General features: G+C 38.2%; 1 protein-coding gene and 1 long non-coding RNA gene across 4 annotated transcripts in view; one reads left to right on the plus strand and one right to left on the minus strand.

Annotated features, from left to right (window-relative positions):
- The window catches only part of Sparcl1 (SPARC like 1), a 40,142-nt gene extending 23,432 nt beyond the window's left edge, over positions 1–16,710 (plus strand). For all 3 annotated transcript variants that reach the window (XM_015499144.2, XM_015499143.2, XM_048784852.1), the window contains 8 exons: positions 369–1,352; positions 3,018–3,090; positions 3,784–3,902; positions 4,434–4,554; positions 5,798–5,934; positions 8,458–8,606; positions 9,349–9,497; positions 16,252–16,710. In XM_015499144.2, the coding sequence (XP_015354630.1) occupies positions 369–1,352; positions 3,018–3,090; positions 3,784–3,902; positions 4,434–4,554; positions 5,798–5,934; positions 8,458–8,606; positions 9,349–9,497; positions 16,252–16,280 (1,761 nt within the window). In that variant the 3' untranslated portion in view covers positions 16,281–16,710. The remainder of the gene's footprint in view (positions 1–368; positions 1,353–3,017; positions 3,091–3,783; positions 3,903–4,433; positions 4,555–5,797; positions 5,935–8,457; positions 8,607–9,348; positions 9,498–16,251) is intronic.
- LOC125611077 lies at positions 1,842–4,467 on the minus strand. Its single transcript, XR_007341204.1, has 3 exons — positions 3,739–4,467; positions 2,889–2,948; positions 1,842–2,319 (listed from the first exon to the last, which is right to left on the minus strand). It is a non-coding gene; the product is annotated as an uncharacterized LOC125611077 (long non-coding RNA).
- Positions 16,711–17,268: the final 558 nt, after the last annotated feature.

A 17,268-nucleotide genomic window follows, 5' to 3' on the forward strand; every position in this document is an offset into this window, starting at 1 on the left:
TGTTATATTAATATAATTGTTTATTTCTCCAAAGGATGACTCAGTATTAAACCATGGTCAAAGAGATTACATTATTCATGTCCTCAGTTTAATTTATTTTAATATGATGATCATATCAACTTCCTCCAATCACTAGATGATATGAAGATTAATGAGTTTTACTCCTTGGGCTAACACGCTATATAATTGTTTCACTTTACAAAATTCAAGTTCAGGTTGAATCTGTGGCCCATAGAATGTGAAGAACATCATTAATACATTTACATGATATGTGTGAAGAAAAAGAAGGATGAATATTAAAGGTTAGCTTAGGAATTGTAAATAAGATAGCTTGTTTCAAAAACAAACATTAAAATTTTTCTTTTAAGGATGAAAAATCTTCAATATTAAAGTCAGAAGAGGAAAATCAAGAACAGTCAGCAGAACAGGATAAAGCTTACAGCCAAGAGCTAGGACTGAAGGATGAGGAGGATAGCGATGGTGACTTAAGTGTGAATTTGGAGTATTCACCAACTGATGGTAGCTTGGATCTAAGAGAAGATATAAGTGGGCCTCAAGAGAAAAAACTCCCTGAGAGCACTGATTTTCCTCCTCCTGATTCTGTGGATTCTAACCAACAAGAAAACATCACAGAGGGAGAGGAAAACCAAGAACAACCTACAAATTATCCACATCATCATTTGAACAAGAATGATACACACAGCCAAAACCTAAGGGATCAGAGAAAGCAAGAGCAGGATCCTAATACTCCCAATGAAGATGAGGAAGAGGGAAAAGAGCCAGGGGAAATTGGTAGCCCCAGTGATAACCAAGAATGGGAGAAAGAATTTCCTAAAGAGAATTTTAACAGTAAGCAAGAAGAAGACAGTAAGAAATCTGATGATATTTTGGAAGAGTCCAATCAACCAACTCAAATAAGCAAAATGCAGGATGAACTTGAGCAGAATAACCAAGAACAAGAAGAGGATAATTCCAATGCAGAAGCAGAAGAGGACAATGTATCAAACATAAATAAGCACATTCAAGATACTGAATGGCAGAGCCAAGAAGGAAAAATGGGCCCTGAAGCTACTGGCAAGCACGAGGACATGGATAAAAAGACTGTTTCTGAGGCTTTGCTCATGGAACCTACTGATGATAGAAACATCATGCCCAGAAATCATGGGGCTGATGATGCCAGCCATGATGGACCCAGGCAAAGTGCAACTGATGTCGATTTCACCCCAAGCCAGGACTTTCTAGAGGCTGAAAGAGCTCAGTCCATTTCCTACCATCTCAAATATGAGGAGCAAAAAGAAAGAACACACGAGAATGAACATGAAGATACCAGTGAGCACGGACACTACCAAGGGGTGAGACTATTTACAATAATTCTTGTCTATTAGTTATCAATAAAGAGCCATGGCCTTTCTTTGTGACTTCACAATCTCCTGCATTTCTTTTTTTTTTAAATAACTTTTTTGAGAGAGAGAGAGAATTTTAATATTTATTTTTAGTTTTTCGGCAGATACAACATCTTTGTCTGTATGTGGTGCTGAGGATCGAACCTGGGCCGCACGCATGCCAGGCGAGCGCGCTACCGCTTGAGCCACATCCCCAGCCCAATCTCCTGTATTTCTATCAGTACATTATTAAAATAAATTATAAGTTGAGCATCGCTTAACTGAAATGATTGAGATCCTAAGTGTTTTCAATTTCTTTTTATTATTTCAGAATATGTGCATATACATAATTTAAATCCTAGAGATGAAACCCATGTCTCAAACTAATTTATGTTTCATATACACTTCATATGCATGGCCTGATAGTAATTTTATATAATATTTTTAGTATGTCTGCATTTTGACAGCATTCCAGCTCATGAAGTTAGGTATGTAATTTTCCACTTTAGCATCATGTCAGCAATCAAAAAGTTTTGGATTTTGAGTATTTTGGGTTTCAAATTTTCAGATTAAGGATGCTCAGCCTGTACAATTATTTATTTTTCTGTCCATCTCCATCATTAGACTGAGAGCACCTGTTTTATTCAGGTTTCCCCTAAAGTTATTGGAGAGACACAGGGAACAACAGAGGAGTGGAGAAATAATTCAGGCAAGGAGAGTAAGCTAATGAAAGCAGCATCATTATTCCTTTAAAGAAAATTCCTCAGAATTTTTCCATTTGGGAAATAATTAGAGCATTTATTTTGGCTGGGTGAAGCTAGAAAGCACATCCAGTCAATTGAGTAGACCAAGTAGATTTCCATGGTTTCTGGGACCAGAAATGCAGGTGATGGCAGATGAAAATGCCTGAGGCTAGCTGGAATTGGCTCTGACAGACCTGAAAAATAGAAGACATTGATGGTCACAGTTCTGATGTCTTGAAGGCAGGTGCCATGTTGTGTTGCAACTGAAGCATCAGTGGCAAACAAACTACCTCTGACATGAGAGCCAGCAATGTCCGTTGAGTCAGATGTAAATATTAAGGTACTACTTTATTAAGCAAACATATACCAAAATGAGAATCCAGAAATACTGCATGGAGGGAGTATATTGCTATTTGGCTGTTTAATCATTTGGAGCTTTTGTGCAAAACTTTGCAGCCACCCATCAGGCACAGCTTTTGGTGAGCAAAGTCAAAACTAATCTCAATTACTGAGAACTCTGCCACCATTCTAAGATAGGTGTTTTCTTACATTTTAGAATCCTGTGAGGAAAGCCTTACCAACTTCATAGAGATCACTGATGTAACCCTGTCTTAACTACAGAATCACAAGATAATAATACATTGCTAGTGTTTTCCCAAATCCAAAGAGAAGATCCTAACTCATATTGCATACTCCCCCCAAATACAGCACTGAATTCAGTTGAAGCTAGAGAAGGGTTTTGGTCTCCAAGATTATTCTCTACCTGTGTAGTTGTGAATGGTTTCCCCTTTTGAGATCTGACATTATTTGGCCGCAAAAAACTCTGTGAAGGCAAACACAGTTGGAATACAAGTTAAGTAAGTTTAACTTTTCTGCTCTTGCTATTTTAAAGGCCAAGAAAGCAGGCAGCTCATCAAACGAAGATGACACTTCAACTGAAGGCAATGTGGGGGTGCACAGTGTGGGTACGTGCTGAGCGAGCTGTTTGTGACTATCCCAAGGAAGAGATGGGATCTGCCATCTTGGGTTTGTCCCTCCCTTCATGACCAGAAATTTCCTTCTCCTTTCTCTCCAAGGAAATGTTCCTATAAATTGTTGATATTATCTTGTGATATTTGATAAACTACAGATCAATGTGTTTACAAACTGAAAGTCCTGTTGAGATATAGTACACAGCTAGAATTCTTTTTGCTTCTGAGAAAGAATTAATTCTGCAATCCACAACTTACTATTAAATTTAGATTCCATACTTAACTAAGGGACTAATTCCTACCCTAATCACAAACATTTGTAATTTCAACACAATAAAATTCTTATGGCTTATTTAACTTCTAACCATTTCACACAACACTGCACTACATATTTCAGATTATGTTCATCTCAGGGAGGCCAAGAAGAACTGCTTGTTCTTTTTACATCACCAAACCAAATGGCTTCAAGAAAGCTAAACAATCATATAAAATTCTGATGCCAGACGGTTCCATCTGGAAATCAGCGCATCAGTTAAAGCAGTTTGTAATGTTTTCTCACTTTGAAATCTTCAAATTTCAGGGTTTCAAAATTTCTGCCTTATTAACAAAAATGAAGTGAATCATACATTTTCATTTACATACTCGATTTTGCTGAGTCCATGTTTCCTCTCCAAACTTTTCTGTTAGATCCTTGTGTGAACTTCCAGTGTAAGAGAGGACACATCTGTAAAGCAGACCAACAGGGAAAACCCCACTGCGTTTGCCAGGATCCAGTGACTTGTCCTCCAGCAAAACCCCTTGACCAAGTAAGTACTCAACAAAGTAGTCCTTCAGACACATCAGAAAGGCCAAGGAGGGCCCAGGGTTGTGACTCAGTGGTAGAGCACTTGCCTAGCATGCGTGAGGCAGTGGGTTTGATCCCTCGCACCACATAAAAACAAATGAAATAAAGATATTGTGTCCATCTACAACTAAAAAAAAAAAAAAAAAATTTAAAAAAGAGGGGGCCAGGGATTTGAATGAAAATAGTTTGCACTGAAATTTTTTTGAAGGTAGATGCTCAGTTTATAATCTAATATTTGAAGTAATATTGAACAGAAATAAATGCCAGCCAAATCAAAGTATTTCAATGGTTCCATAAAAATATAACAGTGGTATTTGGGCTATTAATATAGTTTGTTGCCAAACTGGAGAGTTACAATTTTAATAATCTTACCTTCCTGACCATATCTTTGGCACAGCACCATTTACCAGACACTCTTTGAGCTTTCGGGAGCAGAGTACTATCCAAAAAGCATCAGGATCTATCAACTTTTTCTCTTGCTTGTCTTCCATAGGCTTGTGGCACTGACAACCAGACCTATGCAAGTTCCTGTCATCTGTTTGCTACAAAGTGCAGACTGGAGGGAACCAAAAAGGGACATCAACTGCAGCTGGATTATTTTGGAGCCTGCAAATGTAAGATTCCATCACTTCTGCCAACCACCATTTCTGGGAGGGTTTTGGGTGAATCTGTACATGCTTAAATCCTATATATGTAAATAAGAAAAGGCTAATGTAGTTATGAACTTAAACTGAAAATTTAAATCAATTGGAGAGACAGAAAAAATAAGGATTCACAGGCCTTAACTACAGGCGATTCTGACTTAATTGAACTGGGTTGGAACCCTGGCTTTGCTTTTCCATTTGTTTTTCAAGTAACCTAGACAATTCTAACATGCAGCCAGGCCTCAGAACCACTATAATAATGTTATCTACTTAATAATAGCGATGAGAAATGGAATTTTGCCAAACTATTTGCCCTCTTCCCAATTTAAGTTAAGCCTTTACCAAAAGGTTTTATGACAACATATTCTTCCAGAAGTTTTTGTTTGTTTGTTTGTTTGTTTAAGTTGTCTTCCTTCCCCAGGATACTCTCATTTGTGTTTGGCTCCCCTTGCTGATAAATGATTCTCCACATTGGCAGTGCTCACCCATGTTCTGGTTCTTGCCTCCTTGCAGACACCCAAGAGGATTAAACTTGCCAGACTCCTTGATGTTAGATGTAGTCATATGACTTGCTTTGTTCACTGGAATAAAGCACAATCACCCATGTACGTTCTGGGCAGAAGCACTTCAGAGCTGGTGTGGTTCTCCACTTTTGCTCCCTTTGCCACCACAAACCCGGAGGTCTTGTGTTGAGATGGTAGCAGCAAAAGATAAGCCCCAGGGAGACAGCAGCAGAACCCTGCTGCCAACTTGTATTAGAATTGTAGCAGAATGGAGAAATAAGCCTTTGTCTCTTTAAGCCATTGAGAATTAGCATTCTTTGTAATGATAGTGTAAGCTAAGCCCTCCTTTTTCCTCTCAACCTCTAGTAAATAGCTCCTGTCTCCTCCTTTTCTAAATTCCAGCTCTCTGGTTCTACAGCACAGATTCTTAGCTCTAGCTGCCCATCAAGATTACTTTTGTAGCTTTTAAAACTCCTGATGTCCAGTTTCTACCCCAGACCAATCAAATTAGAATTTCTTCAAATGGAGTCTGGTATTTGATATGTTTTTTAAAACACACCAGGCAAATCTGTGGTGCCACCATGATTAAGGACCTCTGAAGTATGAAGGGGCAGTGTGGATGCTCTCTGGGTCCCCAGAAGTTATTAAGCTTCCTGTTATGAAGACTCCAGAGGCAGAACTAATGGTCATGTATTTTCTGCTTAAAACAGCTATTCCTGCTTGTACAGACTTTGAAGTGGCTCAGTTTCCTCTACGGATGAGAGACTGGCTCAAGAATATCCTCATGCAGCTTTATGAACCTAACCCTAAACATGCTGGATATCTAAATGAGAAACAGAGAAGTAAAGTAAGTTATTCACAGGTCTTCTACCTAAGGGTCTGTCTAGAGGGCCTGAGGAAAAAAAGATGTGACGGCTACCTACCTCTGCACAGCTGCAGAAGCCCATTCTGCCTCCCTGCATCTGATTACCCCACAGGGATTAACATTCTTGTAGTCGTCACCATTCATGCCACAGGATTTGAGACACTGTCAAATTGCCCTATTCCTACTGAAAGAGCAATGTCCTTTGAATAAGGGCTCTTTAATTCATACCTAGAGCCAGCAATGGTGGGGCAAAGTTAACATATATTTAGTATTTGTATGTTAGTCAGCTTTCTGTACTATAACAAATACCTGAGATAATGCAACTTTAAAAGCAAAGATTTATTTTGCCTTGCCATTTCAGAGATTCCAGTCCATGATTAATTGGTCCCATTGTTTTTTAGTTCTGTGTGAGACTGCACATCATGGCATAGAACATGTGGTAGAGCAAGCTGCCTATCTCATGTTGGGCTAGGAAACAAAGAAAGAGGAAGGGCCAGGATCCCAATATTCTCCCATATGACAAGAAGATTGCCAACCTTTTAAACTTCCACCACCTCCCAATAGTGCCATGGGCTAACCAATCTTTAACATATGGGCTTTGGGTGATATTGCAGATCCAAATTAGAATAGACCCAAATGTATTTAAATCTGAACTTTTGTTTGCCCTCATAGATCTGATATAGATATATAAGGAAAATCTATTATTCACAATGTCAATGATATATGTTTAAGTTAGCTTTTTCACTGCTATGGCCAAAAGACCTGATAAGAACAATTTTAGAGAAAGAAAGTTTATTTGGGGCTCACAGTTTCAGAGGTCACAGTCCATAAATATCCAATTCCATTACTCTGGGCCCAAGGTGAAGCAGCACGTCATGGAATAAAGGTATGACAGAGGAAAGTAGCTCAGGACATGGACACAGGAAGCCAAGAAAGAGAGAGAGAGCTGCACTCTCCAGAAACAATATAAAAACCCCAAAGGCATACCACCAATGACCCACTTCCTCCAGCCACACCTTATCTGCATATAGTTACCACCCAGTTAATCCCTATCAGGGAATTAATGCACTAATTAAGTTAAGGCTCTCATTACCCAATCATTTCACCTCTAAACCTTCTTGCATTGTTTCACACATGAGTTTTTGGGGGATGCCAAAGATCTAAAACATAACAATATATTAAGATTAAAAAGTGAAGAATATTAATTCCAGATATTTCCAGGAAAAAATTCATTCACCATATAGTTATTGAGAATAACCTACATTTCAGGAATTGATGTAACTACTGGAGATACAGCAATGAACAGAACAAATCTCCCACCTGCAAGATAGCGAGAGAGAGAGAGAGAGAGAGAGAGAGAGTTAGTTTATGAACATATATATGTAAATATAAACCTATGCAAATATGATCAAATCAGCAAACATATGTATAAGATATGTCAGGTTCTTTAAAACTTGTTATGAAGAAAGATCAAAGAAGGAGGGTGTGCATTAACTGTGTCTCTGATTTAGCATGTGGTAGTCATTGTTGACCTTGACACTAGCTGTAAGGTGGATCCAGGCAAGGGAAGACTGAATTGACAGAGTTCAAGAGAGAATAAGAGGAAGGATGTAAAAGCAACAAGTATACACAATACTCTTGAGGGTTAAAGAGAAGTTAAGTGGTAACAGGAGGGGAAAGTGAATTCAAGAAGTCTTTTCTACCAGTTAGAGATGATAGAGGATACTTGTAAATTTCTACAAATAACCTAGCAATGAAGTAAAATTTAATGAAGACCAGAGAAATGTACCCAACTTCTAGAGGGTGTTCTTGAGTAGTTGTTTCAGGCAGATGAGAAGGGTGAGGCTCTGAATAGGAACACAGGAAGTTCATCACTGATAACATCGAGGGAAGCCAGTAGATGTGGGCATGGGAAGAGGTGGAAGTTCTGTTTGCTTCCAATTGCTTAGTGAAATAATAGGTAACATCACAAGTTGAGTCTTATGTGCATTGCTCATGGATAATTTCTGTCCTTCCCTTTAGTACATTGTCACAGATAGACTTTCAAGTATAAGGTATGAAAATGGGAATTTCAATGGAGGTAGCCAGGAGCAACAGATCAGAGATAAGCAGACTGAGCAGGAATAGGGAATGAAGAATTGAATATACCAATTGCAGAAAGAACAGGATTTTTCACTAAGTAATCAAAAATTTTGCTCAAGTCAGTTCAGTTCTTTTCATTAAAACCTTCTCATAGTTTTAAGGAATGTAAATAACATTACTAGTTAAAAGATCAAAAAAGACTTTCTTTTGAAAACCCCAAATTTCTTACATTGGCTGTTTTCTATCTAGATGTAAGGAAGGCTAGAGTATTGACTAGAAGGCATTTAATTTGATGCACATGATGCCTGAGTGTATTTTCCTCTGTCACATTATTATTGTTACTCTTCAAGCAAAGCTGAACAAGTGTCAATTCCATTACTGTTGACTGATGCTCTGACAATCTTCTCAACTTTTTAATTCCAGGTCCAGAAAATTTACCTGGATGAAAAGAGACTTTTGGCTGGGGACCATCCCATTGACCTTCTCTTAAGGGACTTTAAGAAAAACTACCACATGTATGTTTATCCTGTGCATTGGCAGTTTAATGAACTTGACCAACATCCTACAGACAGGTAAAAATTCTACCTTTCCATTACCAGGTCACTCTCTGATATACAAGTATCTATGCAAAAGGGAAAGTGAAATAGAATTATGAAAATCTCCACTTCATGTTAGAATGATGAAATGCCAAATAATGGTGGTTAGGAGTCTAAACACAAAATTGTTTTGAAAATAACAGAATATGGCTACATACAGCTCTCAAGTTTACATGCTAAGATCCACCTTCCCACAGAAACTCCTCCAACTTTTTCATTCTTGATTATAAATTCTATAGATAATCTGACCAACTAGATCAAATGCCTACATCTGGAATAATAAAGTATGACCAGTGGGTTGGAACCAGGTTGTATAAGTGTGACTCTAGGTAAACTCTAGATTTAGGGTGGATGGAGGACAGTTTCCAGTGGAGAGAAACCTTGGTTATTGACATTCCCAAAACTCTCCACCTCACCCACATATTGTTTATTTCACTTTCAGGGTTGTTTTTTTTTTTTTTTTGTAATATTTTTAGTTGTCAATGGACCTTTATTTTTTATGTGGTGCTGAGAATCGAACTCAGTGCCTTACATATGCTAGGCAAGGGCTCTCCCTCTAAGCCACAATCCCAGCCCTCACTTTCAGCATTTTATTTGTGTACTATTTATTTGGCACATGCAGCTAACTTGTGGAAGAAAACTATCCCCGGTGATCCTAAGATTTAAATCTTTATATACAAGTTACTCAATTAATAGGCTGCCATTTATTTCCCTGCAGAGTCTTGACACATTCCGAGCTTGCTCCTCTACGAGCATCTCTGGTGCCCATGGAGCACTGCATAACCCGCTTCTTTGAGGAGTGTGACCCCAACAAGGATAAGCACATCACCTTGAAGGAGTGGGGCCACTGCTTTGGAATTAAAGAAGGTAAATTCATCATCAGCCAAAGGAGGATGTTGACCCCTTCCCTAAATAAACCCTGAAGGCCTAACAGAGAAGTCCTGCTGTAGGTTCTAATAGAAACCTAAAGGCCCATGAGGTGACATATCCCAGACAGGACTGCCTCATGCACAAGCTGTCATTGCAAGATCATTTCTCACTACTTTTCAGAACGAGGGTGAATATGCGCTGCATTCTCAGCAACTGGATAAGCCTAAGAAACTATGTGAATCCAGAGAGCCATGCCAATCTCAGAGGGCTTTATACCTTATTTTAATCTCATTGCTTAACCTAACTATAGGGCAAACCTTTAAAACTTATAGCTGCACAGCAAGGCTGCTTCTGACAAGGGGGTATGTCAGAAGACATGTTAGAATTCACTATTAATTAAAGATTGGATCTTATATCACAAATTGTAACCAGATAGTATTGCTTTAATCCAAAACTAGCTCATGCCTGCATCTTCAGTGATCGGTGGGCCAGGAAGCAGGGGGAATCAGGTGGTTCTTTCTTTACTCTTGCAGTGGAAGAATTTAAATTAAGACATTTGTTATACTGGGTTATGTCTTAATCTACTTCCTTTTATTTTCCAAAGTTAGAGTTGACTTTTATGAGTAAGCATGTTTTCAATAATCAAGTTATGAAGCATATCCAAAAAATAGCATTGAAACTGCTCACAAAATGTAAATCAACATTAAACACAAAAACTCTAAAGCAGAGACTTTAGGCATATGATTATTACACAGATGTAGGATGAATATGCAATCAAGCAGTAAAGAAAAGCAAGTTCATCAAAAGTCAGAATTTCCCAAAAAGAGGTAAACCATTGCTTAAAAAATATTCTTCATGCTGATGTATAAATGCTTGACATTGAAAAGAACTCGGAGCATGAGGATTTGTTTATTGATTAATAGATTGGCAGAAAGATTAGTTCTTTTCTCCTTTAATATTATTCTGTGAAAGTAACACAATCATAATGAAAAATGTCTATTCATGCAAGCACTTAGTTCTGTGTATTAGCTATCCATGCTACATAACAAATTACCCCAAACTTAGCCATGTAAAATCTCTCACAGTTTTCAAGGGTCAGGAATCTGGGAGTAGCTTACCTGGATGTTCTGACTTAGTTTCTCTAGGGATGAAATCAAGCTGTCAGTAGTGTGTCATCTGATGACTTGAATAGAACTAACAGCTCTACTTCTAAGCTCACTCATTTGGCAATCTGCAGATTTGACTGCCTCACCATGTGGGCCTCTCCACGGTATTACTGACAGCATGGGATATGATTGCCCCCAAAGTGAGTGACCAAAAAGAACATGAGCCCAAGACTAAAGCCCATACCATTACTTGTGACATGTTCTGTTGTTCACACTGGGCAACCCTGCTATCACATGGGAGAAAATGACATGAGGTAGGGAATTAATGGCAGTTATCCTGAAGGCTGGACCCTGTTAGTACTTATGTGAAATTAATGTTAATAAGACTCATACCCACACAGATAATGTCAGTTTCCTTCCTAACATTTATTCTATGAGTACTTACAAAAATTCAAATCTACTTCTAAAAATGGATTAAACAGTCTTTTATAACTCCTCTACTAAAAAAACAAAACATACCCAAGTACAGCTGCATCTCCCCACCAGTATCAAGAGGGGAGAACTTAACTGGGATAAGATATATTTAGGTGTGCCCTTTTATAGGACGTGTGATTTTAAAGCTCTGATAAAAAGGCAAATTTGGACAGATGCTGTTTATTTAAGGAAACCAGTTGTATTTCACTGTTCTTTTGCCAAGCTTCTGGCAGCTCTTCAGAATGTGAGCTCACCCAGGCTCTGTGCTGTGGGGTTGCCTAGGAGAGCAGGAAGTGCTTAAAGTCCAGTGACTTGCAAAGCCACTAATGATCTTGTTTGTGTAGTGTGGTTTGGCTGTCATTATGTTATTTTGAAAAAGAGAAAGAATTATCACATATTAAACTAATAAAACAAATATTAAATATTCAGTCAGAATGAGTAAACAAGTTATTGCTTTGGGATACAGCTAGGAAAAGGGGGAAAAAAATCTCTTTGTAAGTATACCCTTCCTTCCCTCAGGTCTTGGAAAGCCATGGGAGAAGATAGATTTTAGCTAGTGTATTCCTGAATTTTAACTGCCTGTGATCTGAACTAGCTAAATGTGTTCAAATATTTCAGTTCTGTCATTAACTAGCTTTGTTCAATAGGGCATGCCATTTGTCCCCAGTCTCATTTTTTTTAACCTGTAAACATGGGGTTCAAATAACTGGTGGAGGAGTCTTCATCTATGCAACTATGCATGTTAATGTTTAGAAAAACTCTCCAAATGAAACTAATAGGGTAAACAAGTCAGATCATGAAGATCCTACTAAGTCATTTAAAAACATTATTTTAAGAGCACCGGGGGTATCACTAAGCAAGGAGTGATTTTCAGAGTTTGTATTTAAGAAAGATTTCTCTGTTATATTGTGGAAAGGCTAGAGAATAGTTGAGAGCATGTTGTGATAAATCCAGGTAAGACTTGTGGCAACTTGAACTAGAGGAGTGACCATGGGGAAACAGAGAAGTACTATATTCAAGAAATATTTTTAAATATAAACATACTCCGGGCTGGGGGTGTGGCTCAAGCGGTAGCGTGCTCGCCTGGCATGCATGCGGCCCGGGTTCGATTCTCAGCACCACATACAAACAAAGATGTTGTGTCCGCCCATAACTAAAAAATAAATTAAAAAAAAAAATTTAAAAAAAAAAAAAAAAACATACTCAAGATATACAACGTGTAGAATAAGAAGACAAGATTGGACAGGAAATATGTAGGAGCAGGGAACAGACAGTTGAGAGACTAAGAACAAGAGAGAGATAATGCCATAGGAGCCGGCTTGGTTGGGTCAGGCAGGATGACTAGAGCCACTGTCTACTGAGAGAGAAAACAGGGGCAGAAGCAGATTTGGGGGCAATGACAAATTTCATTTCAAATGACAATGAATTTTGAATTACTCCATGTGCCACTGTCAGTTAAATATTTGTCTGCATTTCAAGACAGATTTTTAGATCAGAAGTATATATTTGGGGATTATGAGCACGCAGAGAATAATTGATATCAGGGAAGGGAATTAATTCTCCCAAGGAAAATGCATAAAGTTACATGAAAATGGATCCAGAGTTGAATGCTAAAGACCACCACCACTAGATGATGGATATTGGAGGAGGAAGGAATTCACCAGGGAGAATGAAAAGTCTCTTCTGAAATGAAGGAAGACCGTGAGAGGAGTGCCATGTTAAGAGGGTGTCCAGGGCTGAGGATGTGGCTCAAGCGGTAGCGTGCTCACCTGGCATGCGTGCGGCCCGGGTTCGATCCTCAGCACCACATACAAACAAAGATGTTGTGTCCACCGAAAACTAAAAAATAAATATTAAAAATTCTCTCTCTCTCTAAAAAAAAAAAAAAAAAAAAGAGTCTTGAAGAGGAGGAAGAGACTGTGCCAAGTGCTGCTGAAATGTCAAGGAGGATAAAGATTAAGAATGTTCATGGAACCTAGAAATAGGATATACTGGTGATCTGAGTGTGTTCTTTTTCACCACTGTGACAAAATACCTGGAAAAACAACTTACAGAAGTGAGCTCTATAAGTTAGCTCATGGTTTCACAAGTTTCAGTCCATAGTCAATTTGGTCCCACTATTGTAGGTGTGTGGTAGGAGCACCTGGCAGATCAGAGCTGCTCACCTCATGGTGGTCAAGAAGCAGAGGAGAAGAAGGCATAGAGGGGCCTGGGGACAAGATATACCCTCAGGGTACTCCCCCACTGACCTACATCTTACCCCTAGGCCCCATCACCTCCCAATAAATCTATGGATAGATTAATCTACTGATGAATTTAGGAGCCCTCATGATCCAATCATTACCCAAAAGGCCCACCTCTGAGTATTTCTGCCCTGGGGACCATGCTCTCAACTCATGAGTCTTTGAGAGATATTCCATATCAAAACCATAACACGTGGTAAGAGCAGTTTTGGTGAAATGGTAGAGTTGGAAACCAGATTCTATATGTTGAGAAAGAATGAAAAATGAGATAGAATAAAGAGTGAATGTTTGGAGGCAGGAAAGAGCTAGAAGAGGACATAGAGTTGAGGGAAGCATTTTTTAGAATAAAAGAGGCTTGAGCAGTCCATTCGTTCTTTCTTATTCAATCACTTTACTGGTGGTCTCTATAGAGCCAGGCAATACTCAAGAGGCTGAATATATAAACGATATTTTTTTTAAGACAGAGAGAGAGAGAGAGAATTTTTTTAATATTTTTTTTTTTTTAGTTCTCAGCAGACACAACATCTTTGTATGTGGTGCTGAGGATCGAACCCGGGCCGCACGCATGCCAGGCGAGCGCACTACCGCTTGAGCCACATCCCCAGCCCCTATAAACGATATTTAAATGCCAAGGGGAAGGAGCTAATAAATAGAAAGGTGGGGGAAAGGTTTTGAATATAAGGAGGGAAAACAGGAAATTAGGAGAAGCCTCAGATCAGAAGAGATCTTGAGCACAGGTAGAGGGACTGGCCTTAAGATCAATAGAAAGGACATCTCTCTTTTTTTTTTTTTTTTTAATTTTATTTCCATCTGAATATTATTCTTTTTTTTAATTTTTTTAATTTTTTATTGTTGGCTGTTCAAAACATTACATAGTTCTTGATATATCATATTTCACACTTTGATTCAAGTGGGTTATGAGCTCCCATTTTTACCCCATATACAGATTGCAGAATCACATCAGTTACACATCCATTGATTTACATATTGCCATACTAGTGTCTGTTGTGTTCTGCTGCCTTTCCTATCCTCTACTATCCCCCCTCCCCTCCCCTCCCCTCTTCTCTCTCTGCCCCCTCTACTGTCATTCATTTGTCCCCCTTGTATTATTTTTCCCTTTCCCCTCACTTCCTCTTGTATGTACTTTTGTATAACCCTGAGGGTCTCCTTCCATTTCCATGCAATTTCCCTTCTCTCTCCCTTTCCCTCCCACCTCTCATCCCTGTTTAATGTTAATCTTCTTCTCATGCTCTTCGTCCCTACTCTGTTCTTAGTTACTCTCCTTATATCAAAGAAGACATTTGGCATTTGTTTTTTAGGGATTGGCTAGCTTCACTTAGCATAATCTGCTCTAATGCCATCCATTTCCCTGTAAATTCTATGATTTTGTCATTTTTTAATGCAGAGTAATACTCCATTGTGTATAAATGCCACATTTTTTTTATCCATTCATCTATTGAAGGGCATCTAGGTTGGTTCCACAGTCTTGCTATTGTGAATTGTGCTGCTATGAACATCGATGTAGCAGTGTCCCTGTAGCATGCTCTTTTTAGGTCTTTAGGGAATAGACCGAGAAGGGGAATAGCTGGGTCAAATGGTGGCTCCATTCCCAGCTTTCCAAGAAATCTCCATACTGCTTTCCAAATTGGCTGCACCAATTTGCAGTCCCACCAGCAATGTACAAGTGTACCCTTTTCCCCACATCCTCGCCAGCACTTGTTGTTGTTTGACTTCATGATGGCTGCCAATCTAACTGGAGTGAGATGGTATCTTAGGGTGGTTTTGATTTGCATTTCTCTGACTGCTAGAGATGGTGAGCATTTTTTCATGTACTTGTTGATTGATTGTATGTCCTCCTCTGAGAAGTGTCTGTTCAGGTCCTTGGCCCATTTGTTGATAGGGTTGTTTGTTCTCTTATCTCTCATAGGGTGCAATGGTACATATCTATAATTGCAGCTACTTGGTAAGCTAAGGCAGATTCAAGTGCAGCCTGAACAACTTAGTGAGAGACCCTATATCAAAACAAAAAGGACTGGGAGTATATAGCTCAGTGGTAGAAACTTGCTTAGCATGTAGGGGCTCTGGATTCAATACCTAGTACACAGAAAGAAAGAGAAGGAGGGGAAGAAAAGGGAAGAAGGAAAAGATATCTCTCATCTGAACAACCAAAAAAGTACAGAGTACTATGTGTGCGTGTGCAAATATAAATTTACAGGTAATAAAGTTAGTATCTCCATTTTAATAATAAAGTCAGTACTCAAAAGAAAATATGTTAAAGTTTATATTCTTTCAACTCTCTGGGCTAAAAACTTACATTGGAAAGGAAAATTACCTGGTGCCCCAGATAGGGTCATAGTTTAGTGTGGTTCAAATTAATCTGCTGTAAATATCTGTTTAACAATTATTGACAAAACACACCCAAGTGCAGGCAGGTAGGCCAGGCTGGTGTATCTTTTATATCTTATATCTTATATATCCATGATATCTTATGTCTTCTCCTAGTGGTATGGTAATAAGTTCTTCAGATTATTCAATTGAAGTTTGATTGAACTGGTACTATACTTCTGCCTCTTCCTATTAAAATTTAGCTGCCCTTATAGATTATTATATTTGACACTTCTTGGCTGGGCCTCCTCTTAACCTACCCTTCCTCTATCAGTGATTGAGAACTATCTGCAGAGTTGTCTATATGTCCACCTGCCATCAGTCCACCCCTAGAGAATTCTGATTCCAGAGGCCAGGAATGAGATCAAAGAATTTATATTGTTTAAATTTCATGGATGATGTTGATGCCCTACCAGGGTTCAGAACCACCACCGTGCTGCCTTATTAGATGGCCTGTCTAATTTCCCAGCTCTAACATACTAGTTTATGCTACTACTCTGGTACCTTTCTAAAAGTATATTTGTTTTGTTTTTGTTTTTACAGAAGACATAGATGAAAACCTCCTGTTTTGAATTAAGATTTGAAGAAGTCAAACTTTCCAGCATTCTCCTCTGTCCTAACCACTTCTGAAATATATATAGCCATGATACCGGTAGATATATATTTAGTAAAATATCTGCATGAATGAGAAGACAATGAGAATAACTGCTTGATAATAATATATACACACCAAGCATTCAACATTGACTTAGGAAATAGAACTTTAAAATGAAGTAATGTCACTATATACAAAAGACTGTAAACCATTTATATAAGTAGGAGCTTAACTCATAGTGATTTCACTCTCTGAATCAACTTATAATTGCTAATTATAAAACTTAAAAAAATAATGTGTTCATACTGTCCATAACATCATGTGCATTTCAAGAAAATGGAATATTTGTGCTTAACATGTATTGTTAATATCTTAATATCCTAATAAAGTGTCCATAAAAATTCAAATGCCTATTCAAGTTTATTTCTAGTCATTTATTTAAATAAACAAATTTATTTAAGTAATCCCTCAGTGAATTATCAACCCAGGACTCACAATTCAAATCAAATTATAAAGACGCTTCCTAGTTCTTACTATTGGAGGAAGAAAAAAAAAAGAAGCTAGTGCGACTTGAAAAGTGTGAGACGTTTCCTATGGAAAACAAATAATCAGTGTGTAAAAATAGTACTTGCTCACGAAAACCCTTTGTCATATAAGTTCAACAGGAAAAGTGCTATTTAGCCAAATTCAATTTGGATTATTATGCACATCTTGATCCAACTAATTGTAGCTTTTGTACAGTTGTTTGTGTGCATGGGGGAGGAGGATCTGCAAAATTTCTACATTCCATTTTTTTCAAAATAAAGATAATGAAAGATGAAACAAGCCAGTGGAGAGCCATGAAGTGTCCTGATGGTCAGTGTGGTGAGAGGTGAACATTAATACCATAAATTGATAGGAAAAAAAAATTATACAAAATGTGATTTTATTTGTGCTCTTCTTTGGTAACAATTAGAGTTAAAGCT

Source organism: Marmota marmota, unplaced genomic scaffold (genome assembly GCF_001458135.2).
Source record: "Marmota marmota marmota unplaced genomic scaffold, marMar, whole genome shotgun sequence".
In the NCBI taxonomy this organism is placed as follows: Eukaryota; Metazoa; Chordata; class Mammalia; order Rodentia; family Sciuridae; genus Marmota; species Marmota marmota.